At 43.6% G+C, this 19,849-nt stretch overlaps 1 protein-coding gene across 2 annotated transcripts in view; it reads left to right on the top strand.

Annotated features, from left to right (window-relative positions):
* Window positions 1–19,849, top strand: part of OAF (out at first homolog) — an 85,956-nt gene that overhangs the window by 36,610 nt on the left and 29,497 nt on the right. Inside the window, exons 1-2 of one of the 2 annotated variants that reach the window (XM_056542347.1) lie at window positions 23–543; window positions 2,248–2,513. In XM_056542347.1, the coding sequence (XP_056398322.1) occupies window positions 2,298–2,513 (216 nt within the window). In that variant the 5' untranslated portion in view covers window positions 23–543; window positions 2,248–2,297. Of the gene's footprint in view, window positions 1–22; window positions 544–2,247; window positions 2,514–19,849 lie in introns of those variants that run through there. The other variant, XM_056542348.1, reaches the window with a different exon arrangement.

The raw sequence follows: 19,849 nt of genomic DNA, 5'->3' as shown, positions 1-19,849 counted from the left end.
GAAACCTGGCATGAGATAGGTTGCTATGGGCAACAGCTCAGGTTTACTGCATAACCAGGCTGCACAGGGTTGATGGGGCGCCCTAGTCACGTGATTCTATAGGATGAGACCGACCGCAGCGGGAGGATATGTCACGTGACAGAGAGTTCCAAAGTTTCTTTTTATTTGTTTTAGAGTTCCCTGGAAAGTCCTGGCCACCACACAGAGGTCCCCAGAAGTGTCTGAGGTGACGAGGTGCCCAGGTCCGGGTTATCAGAGGCTCATGGAGATTTTTCCTTCCCGGTCCAGCAGCGCCAGTTATCTGCTCCAGTTCCCGGGCCATTGTTGCTCTCCGCCGCCGGAGTGTGTCTGTCCCTTTAAGTCAAGGGGCAGGTCCTGGAGGAAGTGACGGCCTCTGAAAGCCGCCGCCTGGGGGAGAACATCCAGAGATCGGAGTCCGGCCCGGGACAGCAGCGGCAGCCGGAGCGGATGAGGAGGGATAGACAGCGGCGGACACCCGGGAGCCAGCGACTCCCCGATCCGGATGTCAGCGCCTGCTCCGGGGTAAGTCCGGCTCTGCACATCCATCATTACGCCTGACTCCTTGTCACTAGATCCAGCGGGCAGTGGTGGGAAGGTCCCGGGCTGCGGCCCCTCGTGTCACCCCCAGATCCATCACCATAGATGTAGCCCGATTATTGATCTGTAGTCGGGACTCAGCTGCTGCTGATCGCTGTAATTGGGGCAGTTATCGGACGATGCGATTGGTCTCGAGAGAAGATATTCACACCTACTGGTTTAGTGCGGATTCTCACTTTACTTCGGAGTATGTTTACACTCTGCGGTTCTGCTGCAGATCAGTGTCAGAAAATGTTCAGTGTTTCTGCACCAAATTGATGCATTGCAAATCTGCAGCGTGTGGACCGACCCCATTGTGGATAGTGAGGGATGTATCCAGATGTGTATGGTGGGAATGAATGCAGACACCATTGTATTACATCAGTGGTCTATAAACTGGACCTCCAGCTGTTGTAAAACTACAACTCCTAGCATGCCTGGACATACCTGGTATAGCTAGTAATGTCACATGAAATACCATGTGCTGTAGAGTTAAATGCAGCCTATTGTTCCCTGTTATCAGCCGTATCGGGTGCCCCTGATCTTCTATAATCATCTATCATGATCTTAAACCAGAGTTTCCCAACTAGGGTGCCTCCAGCTGCTGCAAAACTACAACTCCCTGCATGGCTGTCCAGGCATGCTGGGAGTTGTAGTTTTGCAGCAGCTGGAGGCACCCTGGTTGGGAAACTCTGGTTTAAGATCATGATAGATGATTATAGAAGATCAGGGGCACCCGATACGGCTGATAACAGGGAACAATAGGCTGCATTTAAACGGGTATTCCAGGAAAAAAACTTTTTCTTATATCATCTGGCTCCAGAAAGATAAACAGATTGTAAATTACTTCTATTAAAAAATCTTAATCCTTTCAATAATTATCAGCTGCTGAAGTTGAGTTGTTGTTGTTTTCTGTCTGGCAACAGTGCTCTCTGCTGACATCTCAGCTTGTCTCGGGAACTGCACAGAGTAGAAGTGGTTTGCTATGGGGATTTGCTTCTAAACTGGGCAGTTCCCGAGACAGACAGGTGTCATCAGAGAGCACTTAGACAGAAAAGAACATCTCAACTTCAGCAGCTCATAAGTACTGAAAGGATTAAGATTTTTTTAATAGAAGTAATTTACAAATCTGTTAAACTTTCTGGAGCCATTTGATATCTAAACAAAACCTTTTTCCTGGAATACCCCTTTAACTCTACAGCAAATGGTATTTCATGTGACATTACTAGCAATGCCAGGTATGTCCTGGCATGCTGGGAGTTGTAGTTTTGCAACAGCTGGAAGCACACTGGTTGGGAAACTCTGTCTTAAACCAATGGTTGCAAACTACAATGCCTATTGTGCCTGGCATGTTGGGAGTCGAAGTTTTGCAATAGCTGGAGAAGCATAGGTTGGGGATCTCGTAGGACTCACAATCTCGGCGATCCTTGTGTAATCCGCCCACAGTTTCCTCCTCTATTCTGGGATTTCACCCACAGAACTTCCCTTTCTATTTCTATATTGTGACTTTCGTACAAGTTTGGGCACTGATGTGTGTTTAGAGTCAACATTCGGGGCCCCTCAGTAGGTTTTAGCTTAGGTTTTCAATACTTTTCTTGTTGCTCGTGTCATTGACACTTTTTTTTTTTTTTTTCTTCTTCCTTCCTCAAGTCTTACCCAAGTACTGCTAGACTCGCTGCCCTGGCCCCCTCTGCCCGGTGATGTGTCCTCTGGTATCAGCCAGACAGTTCTTGTGGCTATGGTCTCTGCTGTGGTACTGTAGAACAAGCCTGGGGGAGCTGAAGGTCCGTGTCCGTCTAGAAGATGGTCAGGTGGCTGAGGAGAGCCTGCAGGCGGACAGCGAGCAGGACTGCATCACCCTGGAGTTCCGCAAGGCGGACGGCACCTTCATCACATACCTGGCCGACTTCAAACAGGTAAGTGTGCACGGCAGAGGTGTGACTGTCCATGTGTACGGTGGTGAAAGCAACTTTTATCATTGGGGGTGATGGAATTATTGCCTTACCTCTGAACCCTTCAAAAACTGAGATTTGAACCTTAAAGGGGTTATCCAGGAAAAAGCTTTATATATATATATATATATATATATATATATATATATATATATATATATATATATATATATATATATATATATATGTATATGTATATATTGTGACAGTGTGGCAAGGAAAGGGTGCATTTCCCACACTGATCCTGCAGAAATCTCCACCTGTGGACTAATCAATGAGGCAGCAGAAAGGGGAAGGGTCCTTAAAAGGAAGAGAAACAGAATAATCTGGGCTCTCCCCTAGACAGAAGTGGCTGTTAGAGGGGGGAGACACCGTGTCCAGTGCCAGGCGGGCACAGCAAGGGCTGCTGAGGACACAAGCGTGGACTCCCGGAGTGAGAGACGCGGCTCCTGTAACATATAGCAAGGTGGCTGTACGAATGGGACTTTATGTTCAAATGTGAACTGTGTCTTATAAGGCTGCAGGACTTATTGTGTTTAAACTGACAGGGAAAAGCCCATCAGTTATTAGTCAGGGCATACTACATGTGTAGTGAGTGGCTAGACGGCCTAGGAGTTATTTTTATGTTTTGTTTATCCTGCATCCCGGTTAATAAACCTGGCGAGGAGCCAGAATTGCAGAAAAGACTCATTGTTTGCCGGTTTATTGAGAAGAAACGCATCCTGTGGCGTGGTCCAGGACGATCCCAGAGCTAATCCCCAAGACGGATCGTCACAATATATATATATCTCTCTCAACTGCAACTGGCTCCAGAAAGTTAAACAGATTTGTAAATTACTTCTATAAAAAAAAAAAAACTCTTAATCCTTTCAGTACTTATGTGCTTCTGAAGTTAAGGTTGTTCTTTTCTGTCCAAGTGCTCTCTGATGACACGTGTCTCGGGAAACGCACAGTTTAGGAGAAAACCCCCATGGCAAACCTCTTCTAAACTTGGCGGTTCCTGAGACACTTGTCATCAGAGAGCATATAGACAGAAAAGAACAACCTTAACTTCAGAAGCTCATAAGTACTGAAAGGATTCTGATTTTTTAATAGAAGTAACTTACAAATCTGTTTAACTTTCTGGAGCCAGTTGTGAGATATAACTGGCTCCAGAAAGTTAAACAGATTTGTAAGTTACTTCTATTAAAAAATCAGAATACTTTCAGTACATATATATATATATATATATATAGTCCCAAAATAATGCAGCACTACTTATCCAGTCCAGCAAACAATGGTGGTGCCAGCGTCCAAAAAAAGACTCGATCAAAGTCCTCCATAGACAGAAACCAAAAACAGGCGCAGCACTCCAAAAAATAGTGTGATTTAATATCTCATGTCAGCATTACAACGTTTCAACTCCTCCTGGAGCCATTTTCAAGCATAGTGATATACAAACACCACAGGGCTTTTATGCCCCAAACAATTAATTAGTGCAAAGCAATTCATAAAGTGCCAATCATATAAATATCATATAAAAATATAAACAGTGCGTTACATAATTGTATAGCACATAGTGCATCAGTGTAAATGAAGTGCTTTGGTGCATATAGTGCATAAAAATATACAAAAAGTTAAAATACAGCTTGAAAATACATCTCAAGATATGATTGCATATAATCATATAATCATAGACACCTGTGTATATAATGAACATCATAAAATAGTACATACTGCATAGTGAGGAGGAAACATCCACCTGCTCCATACAATGGCGCCGCGAGAGTGGGCTACTGGCTATTGCGTCTGCGCAAACAGGCTGTGAATACTCACATGACCGCGAGTGTGTATGCGGAAGTATTCACAGCCTGTTTGCGCAGACGCAATAGCCAGTAGCCCACGCTCGCCGCGCCATTGTATGGAGCAGGTGGATGTTTCCTCCTCACTATGCAGTATGTACTATTTTATGATGTTCATTATATATACACAGGTGTCTATGATTATATGATTATATGCAATCATATCTTGAGATGTATTTTCAAGCTGTATTTTAACTTTTTGTATATTTTTATGCACTATATGCACCATAGCACTTCATTTACACTGATGCACTATGTGCTATACAATTATGTAACACACTGTTTATATTTTTATATGATATTTATATGATTGGCACTTTATGAATTGCTTTGCACTAATTAATTGTTTGGGGCATAAAAGCCCTGTGGTGTTTGTATATCACTATGCTTGAAAATGGCTCCAGGAGGAGTTGAAACGTTGTAATGCTGACATGAGATATTAAATCACACTATTTTTTGGAGTGCTGCGCCTGTTTTTGATAGATAGATATATATATATATATATATATATATATATATATATATATATATATATATATATATATATATATATATATATATATATAGTTTTTTTTCCTGGATAACCCTTTTTTTTTTTTTTTTTTTTTTTTTTTTTTTTTATGAACTGATGGCAGACAGTTAAACAGATTTGTAAATTCCTTCTATTAAAAAAAAATAATAATCTTTACCCTTCCAGTATTTTTTAGCAGCTGTATGCTACAGAGGAAATTTTTTCTTTTTGAATTTCTTTTTTGTCTTGTCCACAGTGCTCTCTGCTGACACCTCCCATAGACATGAATGGAGGGGGCGTGGCGTAATGTCTTGTCCCCAGTCCCGGAAACCCGGAGGTTTCCAAAACTAGAGACGCAGTCCCCGCATAGAATCCGGGTGCTGCTGGGAGATCACGGGGGGTCTCAGCAGCGGGCCCCCCGCGATCAGACATCTTATCCCCTATCCTTTTGGATAGGGGATAAAAATTTTTTTGCCTGGAATACCCCTTAAAATTTAAGCCCAATAGACTTCCATGGGATTCTGCACTCCCATTCACACTTCTGAGTTTCCGCATGCGGATTCTGCACCAATTCTGCACAAGCCAGAAACCACGCAAATGAATGCGGAAGCGGAATTGGTGCGGAAATTCTGCCATGTGAATAAACCCTTAGGGGTACGTTCATATGCGCAGATTTTCAGCGTATTTTACGCTGCAGATCCGCTGATGAAGGCCCCGCTCTATGCTGGCTTTATATGAGCCTGCTTGTAGTAGCAATACACCGCTACCAGCAGGCACAAGGCGATGTGTGAGTCGCAGTATACTCGCACATCGCTGGAGCTCTCTGCCTAGCTCAGAGCAGGGAGAGTGGCCGCGATGTGCGAGTACGCCGCGCACATCGCTGCAGTGTGTCTGCTCGTAGCGGCGTATACGAGCAGGCACATGTAAAGCCAGCATAGAGCGGGGCCTTCCCCAGCGGATCCGCAGCGAAAATCCGTGTGTGTGAACGTACCCTTAGGGTATGTTCACATGTTAAGATAGAAAGACTTCCAATCTTTATTGTCCATCATTCAAATTCCATCACCAACCAATACCTGACACGTTTTGTACTCCAGGTCCTTAATCATGTCTGTGATGTGGGTAACCAGATATATAATCTTTAGGAAAGTGCATCCATTTAAACTCCAGACCAGTATATATTTGGCAAATTGTTGAATGGCCAGCATTCTCTTATGGTCACAGGTTTGCCTGCATGGGGAACGCCATTCTTCTGTGTATTTACCAGGGAAGACATGAGGACTTCTTTTGCTCATGTATACAGGAAAACTCAGGGATGACTAGCAGTCCTGAACTCTCTTCTTTGGTAAGTTCCCACGTGTTGGGCAGTCACAGCTATCATTTCAGGTCATCAGACCTGCTGGCTGGAATACACGTGTGGGTCACCTTACGTTTTTTCATGGAGATTTGCCATATTGTCATTTATTGGGGATAATTCTTGGCTTTTCTGTCCATTAGTCCAACAAATGCAATGGCAGCAGCACTCCATCCTGTGCTCAGTCCTACTCTGTGACAGTCTGGTCTAGGTCAGTATTGGTAATATATTTTCCCGATATATACTAGCGCACTGTTTCCCAACCGGGGTGCCTCCAGCTGCTGCAAAACTACAACTCCCAGCATTCCCAGACAGGCAACAGCTGGAGGCACCCCGGTTGGGAAACGGTGTACTGGCGTATCACTCAGCAGTCCTCCATTGTTACCAAATGTGGCTAATGTTCTGGGCATGTGAAGTTCCTTCTAACCAATATGGATTTAGCAGCTACTTCCTTGCACTTTTCTCATAGTTGATCTCTATGGGTCATTCCTGAGAGCTGCTGTTTAGCTGACGCACCATGTGTCATCGCCCTTAGGATGTCATCTTCTGTAGGCTTTGCCGGAGCCTTTAAATGCCTTTGTTACTCCCAAGTGACTGCAGCTTAACTTTCTTTACTGTACATCTCTCCACCCCACCCAAAGGGGAGAAGCTCATTGATATAATGGAGTAAATACGTTTTGCAGCTTTTTATCATGACCAGAATATTTTCTCTCTTCCTGTCTCCACCAGTACAGACAGGGGCACTTACTGGTGATATCTGTAGTCACAGATATGTAGAACTGCTATTGTAATTAGAGATGAGCGAACTTACAGTAAATTCGATTCGTCACGAACTTCTCGGCTCGGCAGTTGATGTCTTTTCCTGCGTAAATTAGTTCAGCTTTCAGGTGCTGCGGTGGGCTGGAAAAGGTGGATACAGTCCTAGGAGACTCTTTCCTAGGACTGTATCCACCTTTTCCAGCCCACCGGAGCACCTGAAGGCAGAACTAATTTACGCAGGATAAGTCATCAACTGCCGAGCCGGGAAGTTCGTGACGAATCGAATTTACTGTAAGTTTGCTCATCTCTAATTGTATTCTGGTGTGTTCTGCATATTCTGTTCCGGGAGATGAACGGTTGGGATACACTCCTACGTGGCCACATCTGGACCACAGATGCATCCCGGCTTCTCTAAGAGGTCTCATTTAGGCTGGTCTGTTGCTTGAGGCTTGTTTGCAAGAGTGAAAAAAAAAAATCTTGTTTATACAGCAATAGGAACGGCCCTCGCTCTCTGTGTTATGCCAAGTGCTGTAATGGAGCTTTAATTGTGCAATTTAGCCGTATGGGGATTTCTATGGAGAAGTAGTTACAATTTAAAGGGGTATTCCAGGAAAAAACTTTATTTTTTATTTTTTTTTATATAAACTGGCTCCAGAAAGTTAAACAGATTTGTAAATTACTTCTATTAAAAAAAATCTTAATCCTTTCAATAATGATCAGCTGCTGAAGTTGAGTTGTTGTTGTTGTTTTCTGTCTGGCAACAGTGCTCTCTGCTGACATCTGCGTGTCTCGGGAACTGCACAGAGTATAAGTTTGCTATGGGGATTTGTTTCTAAACTGGGCGGTTCCCGAGACAGGTGTCATCAGAGAATACTTGGATAGAAAAGAACAACTCAACTTCAGCAGCTCATAAGTACTGAAAGGATTAAGATTTTTTTAATAGAAGTAATTTACAAATCTTTTTGTTTAACTTTCTGGAGCCAGTTGATATATTAAAAAAAAAAATTTTTTTTTTTTTTTTTTCCTGGATAACACCTTTTTAAGGTTAAAGTTTTTAACAAGGAAAAAAATTGTTGCCCTGTGAAACCGATGATTCTGCAATCCTAGTCAGGGCCCAACAGTTGTTGTGGAAAGTTGAAATGAAAAAGGCAGAGCCTTTCAGAGGATCATATTCTACAATGTGTAATATAGTACAGAGTGGGGGTATTTATTCTGGGGCATTTTGCACTTTTTAGACATTCCTATCAAGCATGTGCACCAATGTTCTGAGATCATATGTAGGTATGTTAAAGCTCAGGGCAGGGTTTAGCCATATATAATTTATTTTTATTACTGTCTACATCAGTGTTTCCCAACCAGGGTGCCTCCAGCTGTTGCAAAACTACAACTCCTAGCATGCCCGGACAGCCGAAGGCTGTCCGGGCATGCTGGGAGTTGTAGTTTTGCAACAGCTGGAGGCACTCTGGTTGGGAAACACTGGTCTACATAAACAAGGTGACCTGTAATGTGCAGGTTAACATCATATTGCATTAAAAAGTGGATGGACACTATAAATGTATAGTTTGAGTGGGCAGAGGTGCTGAGATACACTTTACCCGGAGTGCCAAAAGAAACTAGTACTAAAATTGAGAAATTCAGACCTCTAGGCACAGTTAGTATTTTTGTGCTAGTGTGCGTGTGGGGAAAAAAATGAGATGGGAGATGTGGCTGGTGTCTAAATATAATGTGCTTTATTCAAATATATTGCCAATATAGGGGGACATTTATCAATGTTTGCTTATGTATTCCTTTTTTTAGTTCTTTTTTTTTTCTTACAATTTTTTTTGCTTCTGTGCGACTTTATTTATATCAACTGGTTTCAGCCTGTTGATAAAAAAAAAAAAAGAAAAAAAAATTGCTTACGTGAAATTAATTTTTTTATTGCTTTGGTAGTGGCTTTTTCTGCTCCATGTCTGAGCTGGAGTAAATTTGGTAGTTTTATTTTTATTTATTTTTATTTTTTTCATGTGATGCGACTTTCGAGCTCGATAAATCTCTGACCACTGCAAGTCAAAAATCACTTTTTACTTTGGTAAGCAAGTTTTTATTTTTTTGCTTGGGACACTGCACAATACAAAAAATATGGAGAAAAACTGTTCCAGGTTAAACCCCCCCAAAGGACGAGGGGGCACTCCCTCCGTCTGGAGAAGAAAAAGTTTAGTCTCAAGGGGCGACACGCCTTCTTTACCGTGAGGACTGTGAATTTATGGAACGGTCTACCTCAGGAACTGGTCACAGCTGGAACAATTTACAGCTTTAAAACAGGATTAGATACATTCCTGGAACAAAATAACATTAATGCTTATGAAGAAATATAAAATCTCATCCCTTCCCCAATATCGCGCCACACCCCTACCCCTTAATTCCCTGGTTGAACTTGATGGACATATGTCTTTTTTCGACCGTACTAACTATGTAACTATGTAACAATCAAAAAGAGAGTAGTCGCACGTAAGACTTCTTTGTGACAATTTTAAGCAAAAAACCTACTAAATGCTTTGATGAATGTCCCCCATAGTTGGTAATAAAATCACAGTATCTTGTAATACCTTTTTTATTGGACTAACAGCATTTTGTAGAGAAGCTTTCGGGATTCCCCCCTTTATCAAGTCCAAAGCAAATGCATTTGCTTTGGACTTGATAAAGGGAGGAATCCCGAAAGCTTCTCTACAAAATGCTGTTAGTCCAATAAAAAAGGTATTACAAGAAACTGCAACATTTTATGATTTGCATCACTGCACTAATACGGCTACTCAAATTTAATAAATAAATAAATATATAATGTGTGTGTGTGTTGTATAAAAAATGGTCAGAAAAAGTCAGAATCACTTGTAAAATGATGTATAATAAAAATAGTAAAAAATTGTAGCAGCGCTGTAAATACAATTGTGGTACAATAGTTAGAAACGGCAAAGTGGATTGCTGGGTGATAGCTAATAGACGTGTTTCGGGGGAAAAATAAACTTTTTCAATGGCAAAAGTGAGAACTCCCACTGTTGCCATTGAAAAAGGGGGTTCTCCACGAAACGCGTCTATATATTAGCTATCACCCAGCAATCCACTTTGCCGTTTCTAACTCTTGACAAGGATTGAATCTCCATTCTCAAGCGCTGGAGTCCCCTGCTCAGCGGACCACCATTCACTGAGTTACTGCCACAGCACGAGGAAGCGGCCGCAGCGAGTGATCTGCATAGCCCCGCTGCTGTCAACTCATCCATCCAGGGCCGGACGCAGCTCCGAGTCACCTGCCACCATAGACCTATGTGCCAGGACATCCATGACAAAGACGGAACAAACATATAAGAAGACTGCAGGTATTTCTACCAGGTCAGGTGCGCTGTGAGCACCAGCACCCGTGCCAATCTGCACAACGCTGTATTTCATAATATTCATTGTAGACTGCTACAAACCACAAATGTATTTACTGCGCTGCTACAATTTTTTTATTCTATTTTTATTATACATAATTTTACAAGTGATTCTTTTTCCTTGTCAAAGACTGGTACCATCATTTGAAAACCATTTTTTATGTTGTGTTATGCTTTTAACCTATATACAGTGACCCCCCCCCATTTCAACATACGATGGCCTCTCAGAGGCCATCGCATGTTGAAGGCAGCATCAACATTCGATGCTTTTGTATGTCGGGGCCATCGCATAAACGGCTATCCGGCAGCGCTGACTGCTTCAGCTGCTGCCGGATAGCCATTTACGGTGCCCCATGTGGTCCGCTGACGATCACTTACCTGTCCTCGGGGCTCCGGACCGTCCTCTTCGGGTTCCCTGCATCGTCGGCGCTCTCCAACGTTGTCATCACGTCGCTGCGCACGCCGTCCCGTCATCCAATAGGAACGGCGTGCGTAACGACGTGATGGCGGCAACAGAGAGCGAGGATGCCGGGGAAGCAGCGGACTTGCTGGAGCATCAGGGACACCCCGGGGATGCGGCGACAGCGATGGAAGGCGACATACAGGGCAGCGGTGACGGTCCGGAGCGGCGGGGACAGGTGAGTATAACCTCCAATACCAGTGGTCTACAACCTGCGGACCTCCAGATGTTGCAAAACTACAACTCCCAGCATGCCCGGACAGCCAACGGCTGTCCGGGCATGCTGGGTGTTGTAGTTTTGCAACATCTGGAGGTCTGCAGATTGTAGATCACTGTCCTATACTTTACATTGCACGGATCCCTCAACATACGATGGTTTCAAAAAACGATGGTCCGTTTAGAACGGATTACCATCGTATATTGAGGGACCACTGTGTATCATTATCTCTGTAGCAAGGGCCCTGCTCAGAGACTGGATTTTATTACCAACTATGGGGGAGATTTATCAAAACCTGTCCAAAGGAAAAGTTGCCCAGTTGCCCATAGCAACCAATCAGATTGCTTCTTTAATTTTGCAGAGGCCTTGTTAAAAATTAAAGTAGCAATCTGGTTGCTATGGGCAACTTTTCCACTGGACGGGTTTTGATAAATCTTCCCCTATATTGGCAATATATTTGAATAAAGCACATTATATTTAGATACCAGCCACATCTCCCATCTCCTTCTATCCCCCCCCCCCACACACACACACACACACGCACAAAATACTAACTGTGCCTAGAGGTCTGAATTTCTCAATTTTATAACCGCATATTGCACTTATCCAACTAATCTTCTTCAGTTTTATATGCTAAGAAAATATCTACATTTGGCCACTCTTTGATTACATTTGGCCACTCTTTGATTACATTTGGCCACTCTTTGATTACATTTGGCCACTCTTTGATTACATTTGGCCACTCTTTGATGCTTTGAAATTGTTCATTGTTCTAGAACCGTGGTCTCAAGCTGTGGCCCTCCAGATGTAGCAAAACTTTAACACCCAGCATGCCCGGATGGCCATTGGACATGCTGGGAGTTGAAGTTCTGCAACATCTGGAGGGCCACGGTTTAAAACCACTGTTCTAAAGCCTCTAAACAAAATGTAAGCAAATCTATATATCAAATTAACCCGAATCTTTTTGTCTGCAGCTCCTCCTATCTCCCTAGTAACAGACTACAAGCACACCCCGTGTAGTCTGAATGTACACTGCCATATATCTCTTACTAGCATGTATTTGTTAGGCTAGCACATAGTGCACCATAGGTTTCCCCCCCTATTCATGTTATAGATGTATACATTATATATACAGTGGTCCCTCAACATACGATGGTAATCTGTTCCAAATGGACCATCGTATGTTGAAACCATCGTATGTTGAGGGATCCGTGCAATGTAAAGTATAGGACAGTGGTCTTTAACCTGCGGACCTCATGATGTTGCAAAACTACAACACCCAGCATGCCCGGACAGCCAACGGCTGTCCGGGCATGCTGGGAGTTGTAGTTTTGTAACATCTGGAGGTCCGCAGGTTGAAGACCACTGGTATTGGAGGTTATAGTCGCGTGTCCCCGCCGCTTCGGACTGTCGCCGCTCGTCACCGCTGCCCTGGATGTCGCCTTCCATCGCTGTCACCGCGTCCCCGGGGTGTCCCCGACGCTCCAGCAAGGCCTCTGCTTCCCCGGCATCCTCGCTCTCCGTCGCTACCATCACGTCGCTACGCACGCCGCTCATATTGGATGATGGAACAGCGTGCGCAGCGACGTGATGACGACGATGTAGAGCACCGACGATGCAGGGGATCCTGAAGAGGACGTGCCAGAGCCCCGAGGACAGGTAAGTGATCGTCAGCGGACCACACGGGGCACCGTAAACGGCTATCCGGTGGCAGCTGAAGCAGTCTGCGCTGCCGGATAGCCGTTTATGCGATGGACCGGACATACAAAAGCATCGTATGTTGATGCTGCCTTCAACATGCGATAAAAAAGCACAAACGGATGCGCTCCGTAGTGTAACACCAAAGGTGAGTTGGTAACGCTAAGTGTGAATTGCGCTTACCACATGAAGTTGTACTCCAACCAAGTACAACAAGGAACAGGGCGTATCATCAGGGCGTATCATCAAAGGGTCTTTGCAGCTTCGTCCCGCTGAAATAGAATCACGATAAAAACAAGCAATCTCCAGGCAGCAGAGCGGGATCAATGGAAGCGCTGAGACCAGATAAGAAGTTAAAAGGATCTATTTCCCATAATGCAACACGTTTCACGGTCACCCGCTTCCTCAGGCATGAGGAAGCGGGTGACCGTGAAACGCGTTGCATTATGGGAAATAAATCCTTTTAACTTCTTATCTGGTCTCAGCGCTTCCATTGATCCCGCTCTGCTGCCTGGAGATTGCTTGTTTTCAACATGCGATGGCCTCTGTTGAAATGATCGGGGCCATCGTAGGTCGGGGGGTCACTGTAACAGCTTTCTGTGGACCTTCTTGATGAACCTGGCCTCAGATAATACTCTTTGCAGACTGTTTTGTGCACTGATCTCAGCATTTTGTGTGTATGAGCTGAATGTTTTGTCCCATCTATTTCAATACACAGGGTTGGATTGCTCTAGTCCTTCCCTGTTCAGTGTCTCCACTGTGTGCTTGTCCTGTGATCATATTCCAGCCTTCTATGAGCAGTCCGTGGCACCTGCCCAGTTTAGGCTTTTGTGTCCTTGTGTTTGTGCAGGTGAACAAACCTCAGATTTTGTCCATATTCTCTGTACCCGGAACCTGAGCTTGTACATTGGCACTGATGACTTAAAGGGGTATTCCAGGCAAAAACTTTTTTTTTTTATATATCAACTGGCTCCGGAGAGTTAAACAGATTTGTAAATTACTTCTATTAAAAAATCTTAATCCTTCCAATAGTTATTAGCTTCTGAAGTTTTCTGTCTAACTGCTCAATGATGATGTCACGTCCCGGGAGCTGTGCATGATGACAGAATATCCCCATAGGAACTGCACAGCTCCCGGGACGTGACATCATCATTGAGCAGTTAGACAGAAAACAACAACTCAACTTCAGAAGCTAATAACTATTGGAAGGAGTAAGATTTTTTAATAGAAGTAATTTACAAATCTGTTTAACTTTCCGGAGCCATTTGATAAATAAAAAAAGGTTTTGGCCTGGAATACCCCTTTAAAGGCTCATTGGAGGGAGTTCTAGGGTTTTACAAAGCACTTCTAACAGACGTGTGGGTGGAAAAGCAGATGACTGTTTATTGCAGTACGCCTAGTAATATTTTATATCTATTGCTGACTGTGCAGCATAATAAAATGTGTACAAAGTGCCGCTTTATTTCTGTGGGCGAGCACCTTTTATGGCCACCTGTATAAAACCACCTTAACCAGGCTGATTCCTGTTCAACATTACTGATATCATGTGAAATATTAAAGGGGTATTCCAGGAAAAAAAACTTTTTTGTTATATTGTTATATATCAACTGGCTCCAGAAAGTTAAGCAGATTTGTAAATTACTTATATTAAAAAATCTTCATCATTTCAGTACTTAGAAAACAGAGATGTCAGCAGAGAGCACTGTTGCCAGACAGATAAGAACTCAACTTCAGCAGCTGATAATTATTGGAAGGATTAAGATTTTTTAATAGAAGTAATTTGCAAATCTGTTTAACTTTCTGGAGCCAGTTGAGAGAAATGTTTGTTTATTTTTTTTTTTTTTTCTGGAATATCCCTTTTAAATCTGTTCTCAGACAACTTCTGATCAGGACTTTCCAATCCTACAGGAAGGCACCATGTTGGGCAACCAGCAGTCATAGTTTGAAGGCTTTAAAGGGGTACTCTGCCCCTAAATAACTGATCCCCTATCCAAAGGGTTTCGGCCGCTGGGACCCACCATGATCTCAGCGCAGTCATCCAGCGTTCTAAACATTATGTTCAGAACGCTGAGTTTGTGCGGTTGTGGTCGTGAAGTTATGCCACATCCCCCTCGTGATGTCACATCGCGTCTACTCCATTCATGTCTATGGGAGGGGGCGTGGCGAATGTCATACCCCTCCCATAAGCATGAATGGAGGGGTGTGCTGTGATGTCACAAGGGGATGTGGTGTAAAATTGCCATCTTTCTTGCCAAAAAAATACTGGCCATGCTAATTTGCATAATATATGCATGACATCACAGGAAATGATGTAAGAGATACAACACAAATGAGGGGGAAATTTTCATTTTTTTTCCTCTTTGCCTTTTAAAATCCATAACTCTTTTCTTATTTCCCATCTACAGACCCAAAGGAGGCTTGTTGTTTTTGGGACTAATTGTACTTGAAATTGTAATGACATCACTGATCTGATTTAATCACAAATTGTATGGAGAGGCATCCCAAACATCCTTACCCCCCCCCCCCCCCCCCCCAAAATGCCACATTGCCATGCCTCATAACATCCCCAACAATACTGTGCCTCCTCAACATAATGGGAACCGACCAGTTTTTGTCTGGTTATTTTGGCGCAGAGTGTCTGCGAAATGTGTGCGACAGTGTGCGCCTGGACAAACCCGACATTGCACTGTGAAAAGCCGAAAGGGGGGCATGGTCTGCTGCAAAGGGGGCGTGGCTGGTCAGAAAAGGGGTGTGGTTTCTCAACCCGACCGATTTACTATTGAATTCACAGAAAATCCTGTGGGTAAATGGCTGGAAATATCGACCTAGAAAAAAGCTGGTCAGAAAATGTTCCCGACTTTTCCCAATAAGAGAGGAATCCTGCAAGTCTGAAACAACTTTTCCCACTAGTAAAAACCCGACACTCTTAGTAAATGAGGCCCAGTATATACACACATACCGACAGTATATAACAGGGCTTGACAAATTTAGGAGCTAGCAAAAAAAAGTTAGGAGCCAGGATGCCGCACGTCACATAATGTTACGTCACACAATGGGTGATGTCATATGATCAGTAATTACTGTCCCCGCATCTCGTTTTTTTAAACGACCAGCACGATTTGAATAAAAAAACTCTTATTTTCACAGTAATATATATGTAAAATTCTCAAGCAGGTATCTAGAAAAGTTGGGTGAGAACCCATGTGGAGGATATGAACAAGTTGTCACCCAACTTTCCCTGGCTTCTGAATAAAAAAACAGCATTAGTTATCCAATATTATAGAGACAGGTTAGCTGTGACGAATTATCATGCAGAAGTCTAGGAAAGTTGGGTGAAAATCTAGAAGGCTGTTGTGAACAAGTTGTCACCTCTTAAGGATTTACACACTAATATAGAAGCAGGTTAGCCATGGCTGTGCGCCTAGAATTCTCAAGCAGGAAGCTGGGAAAGTTTGGTGAAATAAGGAGGATTGCATGGCCGGTATTTATATTATAAAGTTACCGGCAGGCTGGCGAAAAAAAGGGCTGTGACGGTAAAATACCGACTGGGTGTTAACCCTAGCGTGGTGTGATTTCACAGCTGCCAGAACCCAGCGTTCTGAACATAGGGGAGATTTATCAAAACCTGTGCTGGGGGAAAGTTGCACATAGCAACCAATCAGCTCGCTTCTTTCATTTTTAACTAGGCCTCTGCAAAATGAAAGAAGCGATCTGATTGGTTGCTATGGGCAACTTTTCCTTTGCACAGCTTTTGATCTCCCCAATAATGTTCAGAAAGCAGGGTGACTGCATGGAGATTGCAGGGGTCCAAGCAGCCAGACCCTTATGATCACACATCTTATCCCCTATCCTTTGGCTAAGTCCAAAATTGTGCATTTTTGTTCACTTAACCCGTTAAGGACCAAGGACATATGAGTACGTCCTTGGTCCCGCTCCCGTGATATAACACGGGGTCCCACAGTGACCCCGCATCATATCACGGCGGGCCCGGCATCATAGTGAAGCAGGGACCCGCCTCTAATAGCGCGCGGCACTGATCGCGGTGCCGCGCGCTATTAACCCTTTAGCCGCGCGCTCAAAGCTGAGCCACGCAGCCAAAAGTGAAAGTAAAAGTGCCCGGCTAGCTCAGGGAGCTGTTCGGGATCGTCGCGGTATAATCGCGGCATCCCGAACAGCTGTACTACAGGAGGAAGGTCTCTTGAATCGCCGATTGAATGCTTCAAGCCTGAGATCCAGGCTTTAGCAATCAATCGCCGAAAACACTGATCATTGCATCTCTATGGAGATGAATTGAACAGTGTTAAAGATCAGTAAATGCAATGTTATAGCCCCCTATGGGGGGCTATAATATTGCAAAAGAAAAGTGTAAAAAAAATCATTAACCCTTTGAATTATCCCTTCCCCTAATAAAAGTTTTTAATCAAAAAAGTTTTAATAAAAAAAAAAAAAAAACAGTGTAAATAAAAACAAAAATAAACATATGTGGTATCGCCGCGTGCGGAAATGTCCGAATTAAAAAATATATACCGCTAATTAAACTGCACGGTCAATGGCGTATGCGCAAAAAAATTCCAAAGTCCAAAATATCAGATTTTTGGTCACTTTTTATATCATGAAAAGATGAATAAAAAGCGATCAAAAAGTCAGATCAATGCAAAAATGGTACCGACAAAAACTTCAGATCACGGCGCAAAAAATGAACCCTCATAGCGCCCTGAACACGGAAAAATAAAGTTATAGGGGTCAGAAGATGACAATTTTAAACGTATAAATTTTCCTGCATGTAGTTATGATTTTTTTCTGAAGTAATACAAAATCAAACCTATACAAGTAGGGTTTATTTGCGCCTTTTTTGCGCCTTTTGGTTTACACATTTCTGCTGATTTTGAGTTGTAATCCACTGATTTTGGCAATATGCATGATATGGATGGGTTTTACAAAAAGGCGCAAAGCCACTTACAAGTCTCTAAAAAAAAATTTGAGAAAATGTGACCTGCACAAAATGTATCAAATGCTCTGTGACCATTTAATAAATGTGGTGCTCCTACACATTACCGGCACCCAAAAAAGTGTAGAAAAATGCTTCACTTACACCTACAATGATAAATGCTTCACTAACGCCTACAATGATAAATGCCGGCCAATGTGTAATTTTTACCGAAAAGTGCACTGCGTAGAAACGGAAGCCCCCAAAAGTTAAAAGAATGGGTTTTTATTATTTTTTAGATTTCACCCCACAATAATTTTTTGTTTCACCACAGATTGTTATAAAATAAGTGATGTCAGTACAAAGTACAATTGGTGACGCAAAAAACAAGCCCTTATATTGGTCTGTCTGTGCAAAATTGAAAGCGTTAGGATGATGGAGGAAAAAATGAAAGTGCAAAATTGGCCTCTTCCTTAAAGGGGTACTCCGCCCCTAGACATCTTATCCCCTATCCATAGGATAGGGGATAAGATGTCAGATCGCCAGGGTCCCACCGCTGGGGACCCCCGGGATCTACCATGCAGCACCCACCTGCTTCCAGAGTCCATCTCGACCACGAGGAAGGAGCATAGTGACATCACGGCTCCGCCCCATGTGACGTCACGCTCCGTCCCCTCAATGCAAGTCTATTGGAGGGGCGTGGCAGCTACCACGCCCCTCCCATATGCATTGAGGGGGCGGAACCATGACGTCACTATGCTCCGTCCCCTTGATCTCCAGTAATCGGACCCGGAGTGAACTCAATCAGACCCGGAGCGGGGACTGATTCTAACGGGGTGCGGCGTGGAAGATCATGGGGGGGGTCCCCAGCGACGGGACTCCCGCGATCAGGCATCTTATCCCCTATCCTTTGGATAGGGGATAAGATGTCTAAGCGCCAGAGTACCCCTTTTTAAGGTCAAAATGAGCTTCGTCCCCCAAGGGGTTAAGGCAAACGAGCATAAAATTATTCTGTTCAGGGAATATATTGAAGGGCACAGGGTGCGGCAGTATAATACTCTTCAGTGGCTCGTTTTACCATGTTATTTATTATTAGGGTAATTATTTATTTATTTATTTATTTATTTATTTTTTTACAACAGGCAGCACCTGCACCTATTTTTTCCATGGCGCTAAGGCCGCCAGGTGTGAACCAGGTCATAGCTAGAGATGAGCGAACTTACAGTAAATTCGATTCGTCACAGACTTCTCGGCTCGGCAGTTGATGACTTTTCCTGCAAGAGTTCAGCTTTCAGGTGCTCCCGTGGGCTGGAAAAGGTGGATACAGTCCTAGGAGACTCTTTCCTAGGAATGTATCCACCTTTTCCAGCCCACCGGAGCACCTAAAGGCTGAACTAATTTACGCAGGAAAAGTCATCAACTGCCGAGCCGAGAAGTTCGTGACGAATCAAATTTACTGTAAGTTCGCTCATCTCTAGTCATAGCATTTAGCTGGGATAAGCGGACCCCTACCATTGGGTTAGATAATACTGCAGGCAAAGCTGCAAGACAAATCCACATTAGCATTTTGAATTGGGAGAGAATTTGATGGTCCCCTGCAGGTCTGTGTAGAACCTTTCTGCAGGATGCGGATGAGATTTGGAAGATCTTATCTGCCCATCTGCTAGTGCAGTGGTCTCCAACCTGCGGACCTCCAGATGTTGCAAAACTACAACTCCCAGCATGCCCGGACAGCCAGCGGCTGTCCGGGCATGCTGGGAGTTGTAGTTTTGCAACATCTGGAGGTCCGCAGGTTGGAGACCACTGTGCTAGTGTAATCTGCTGTGGATTATACAAGTTTGCAGCATTTCTGCACCATGTAAATTTACCCTTACTGTGTTAGGGATCTGCATGATTGTCCTAGTCACACAGAAGGGATATCTTTATGGTTGTTCTACAGGTCAAGGTCGCCAAAAAAGTGTTCCCGGCAGGATCTTTAGAGAGTTGTTAGAAAATCACTATCTGGAATGTATGAGCGGATGAGCCATGGGAACCTTCCAGATAGAGTAAACTTATGTTTTGAGAAGCAATTCATGCCTCTAGGCTACGTTCACAGACAACCAAGGAAAACAACTCTGGAGGGAACGCTG

Source organism: Hyla sarda, chromosome 10 (genome assembly GCF_029499605.1).
Source record: "Hyla sarda isolate aHylSar1 chromosome 10, aHylSar1.hap1, whole genome shotgun sequence".
NCBI classification, from domain to species: Eukaryota; Metazoa; Chordata; class Amphibia; order Anura; family Hylidae; genus Hyla; species Hyla sarda.
Note: the sequence above shows the minus strand (reverse complement) of the source record. Positions and strands in the feature narration are given on the sequence as shown.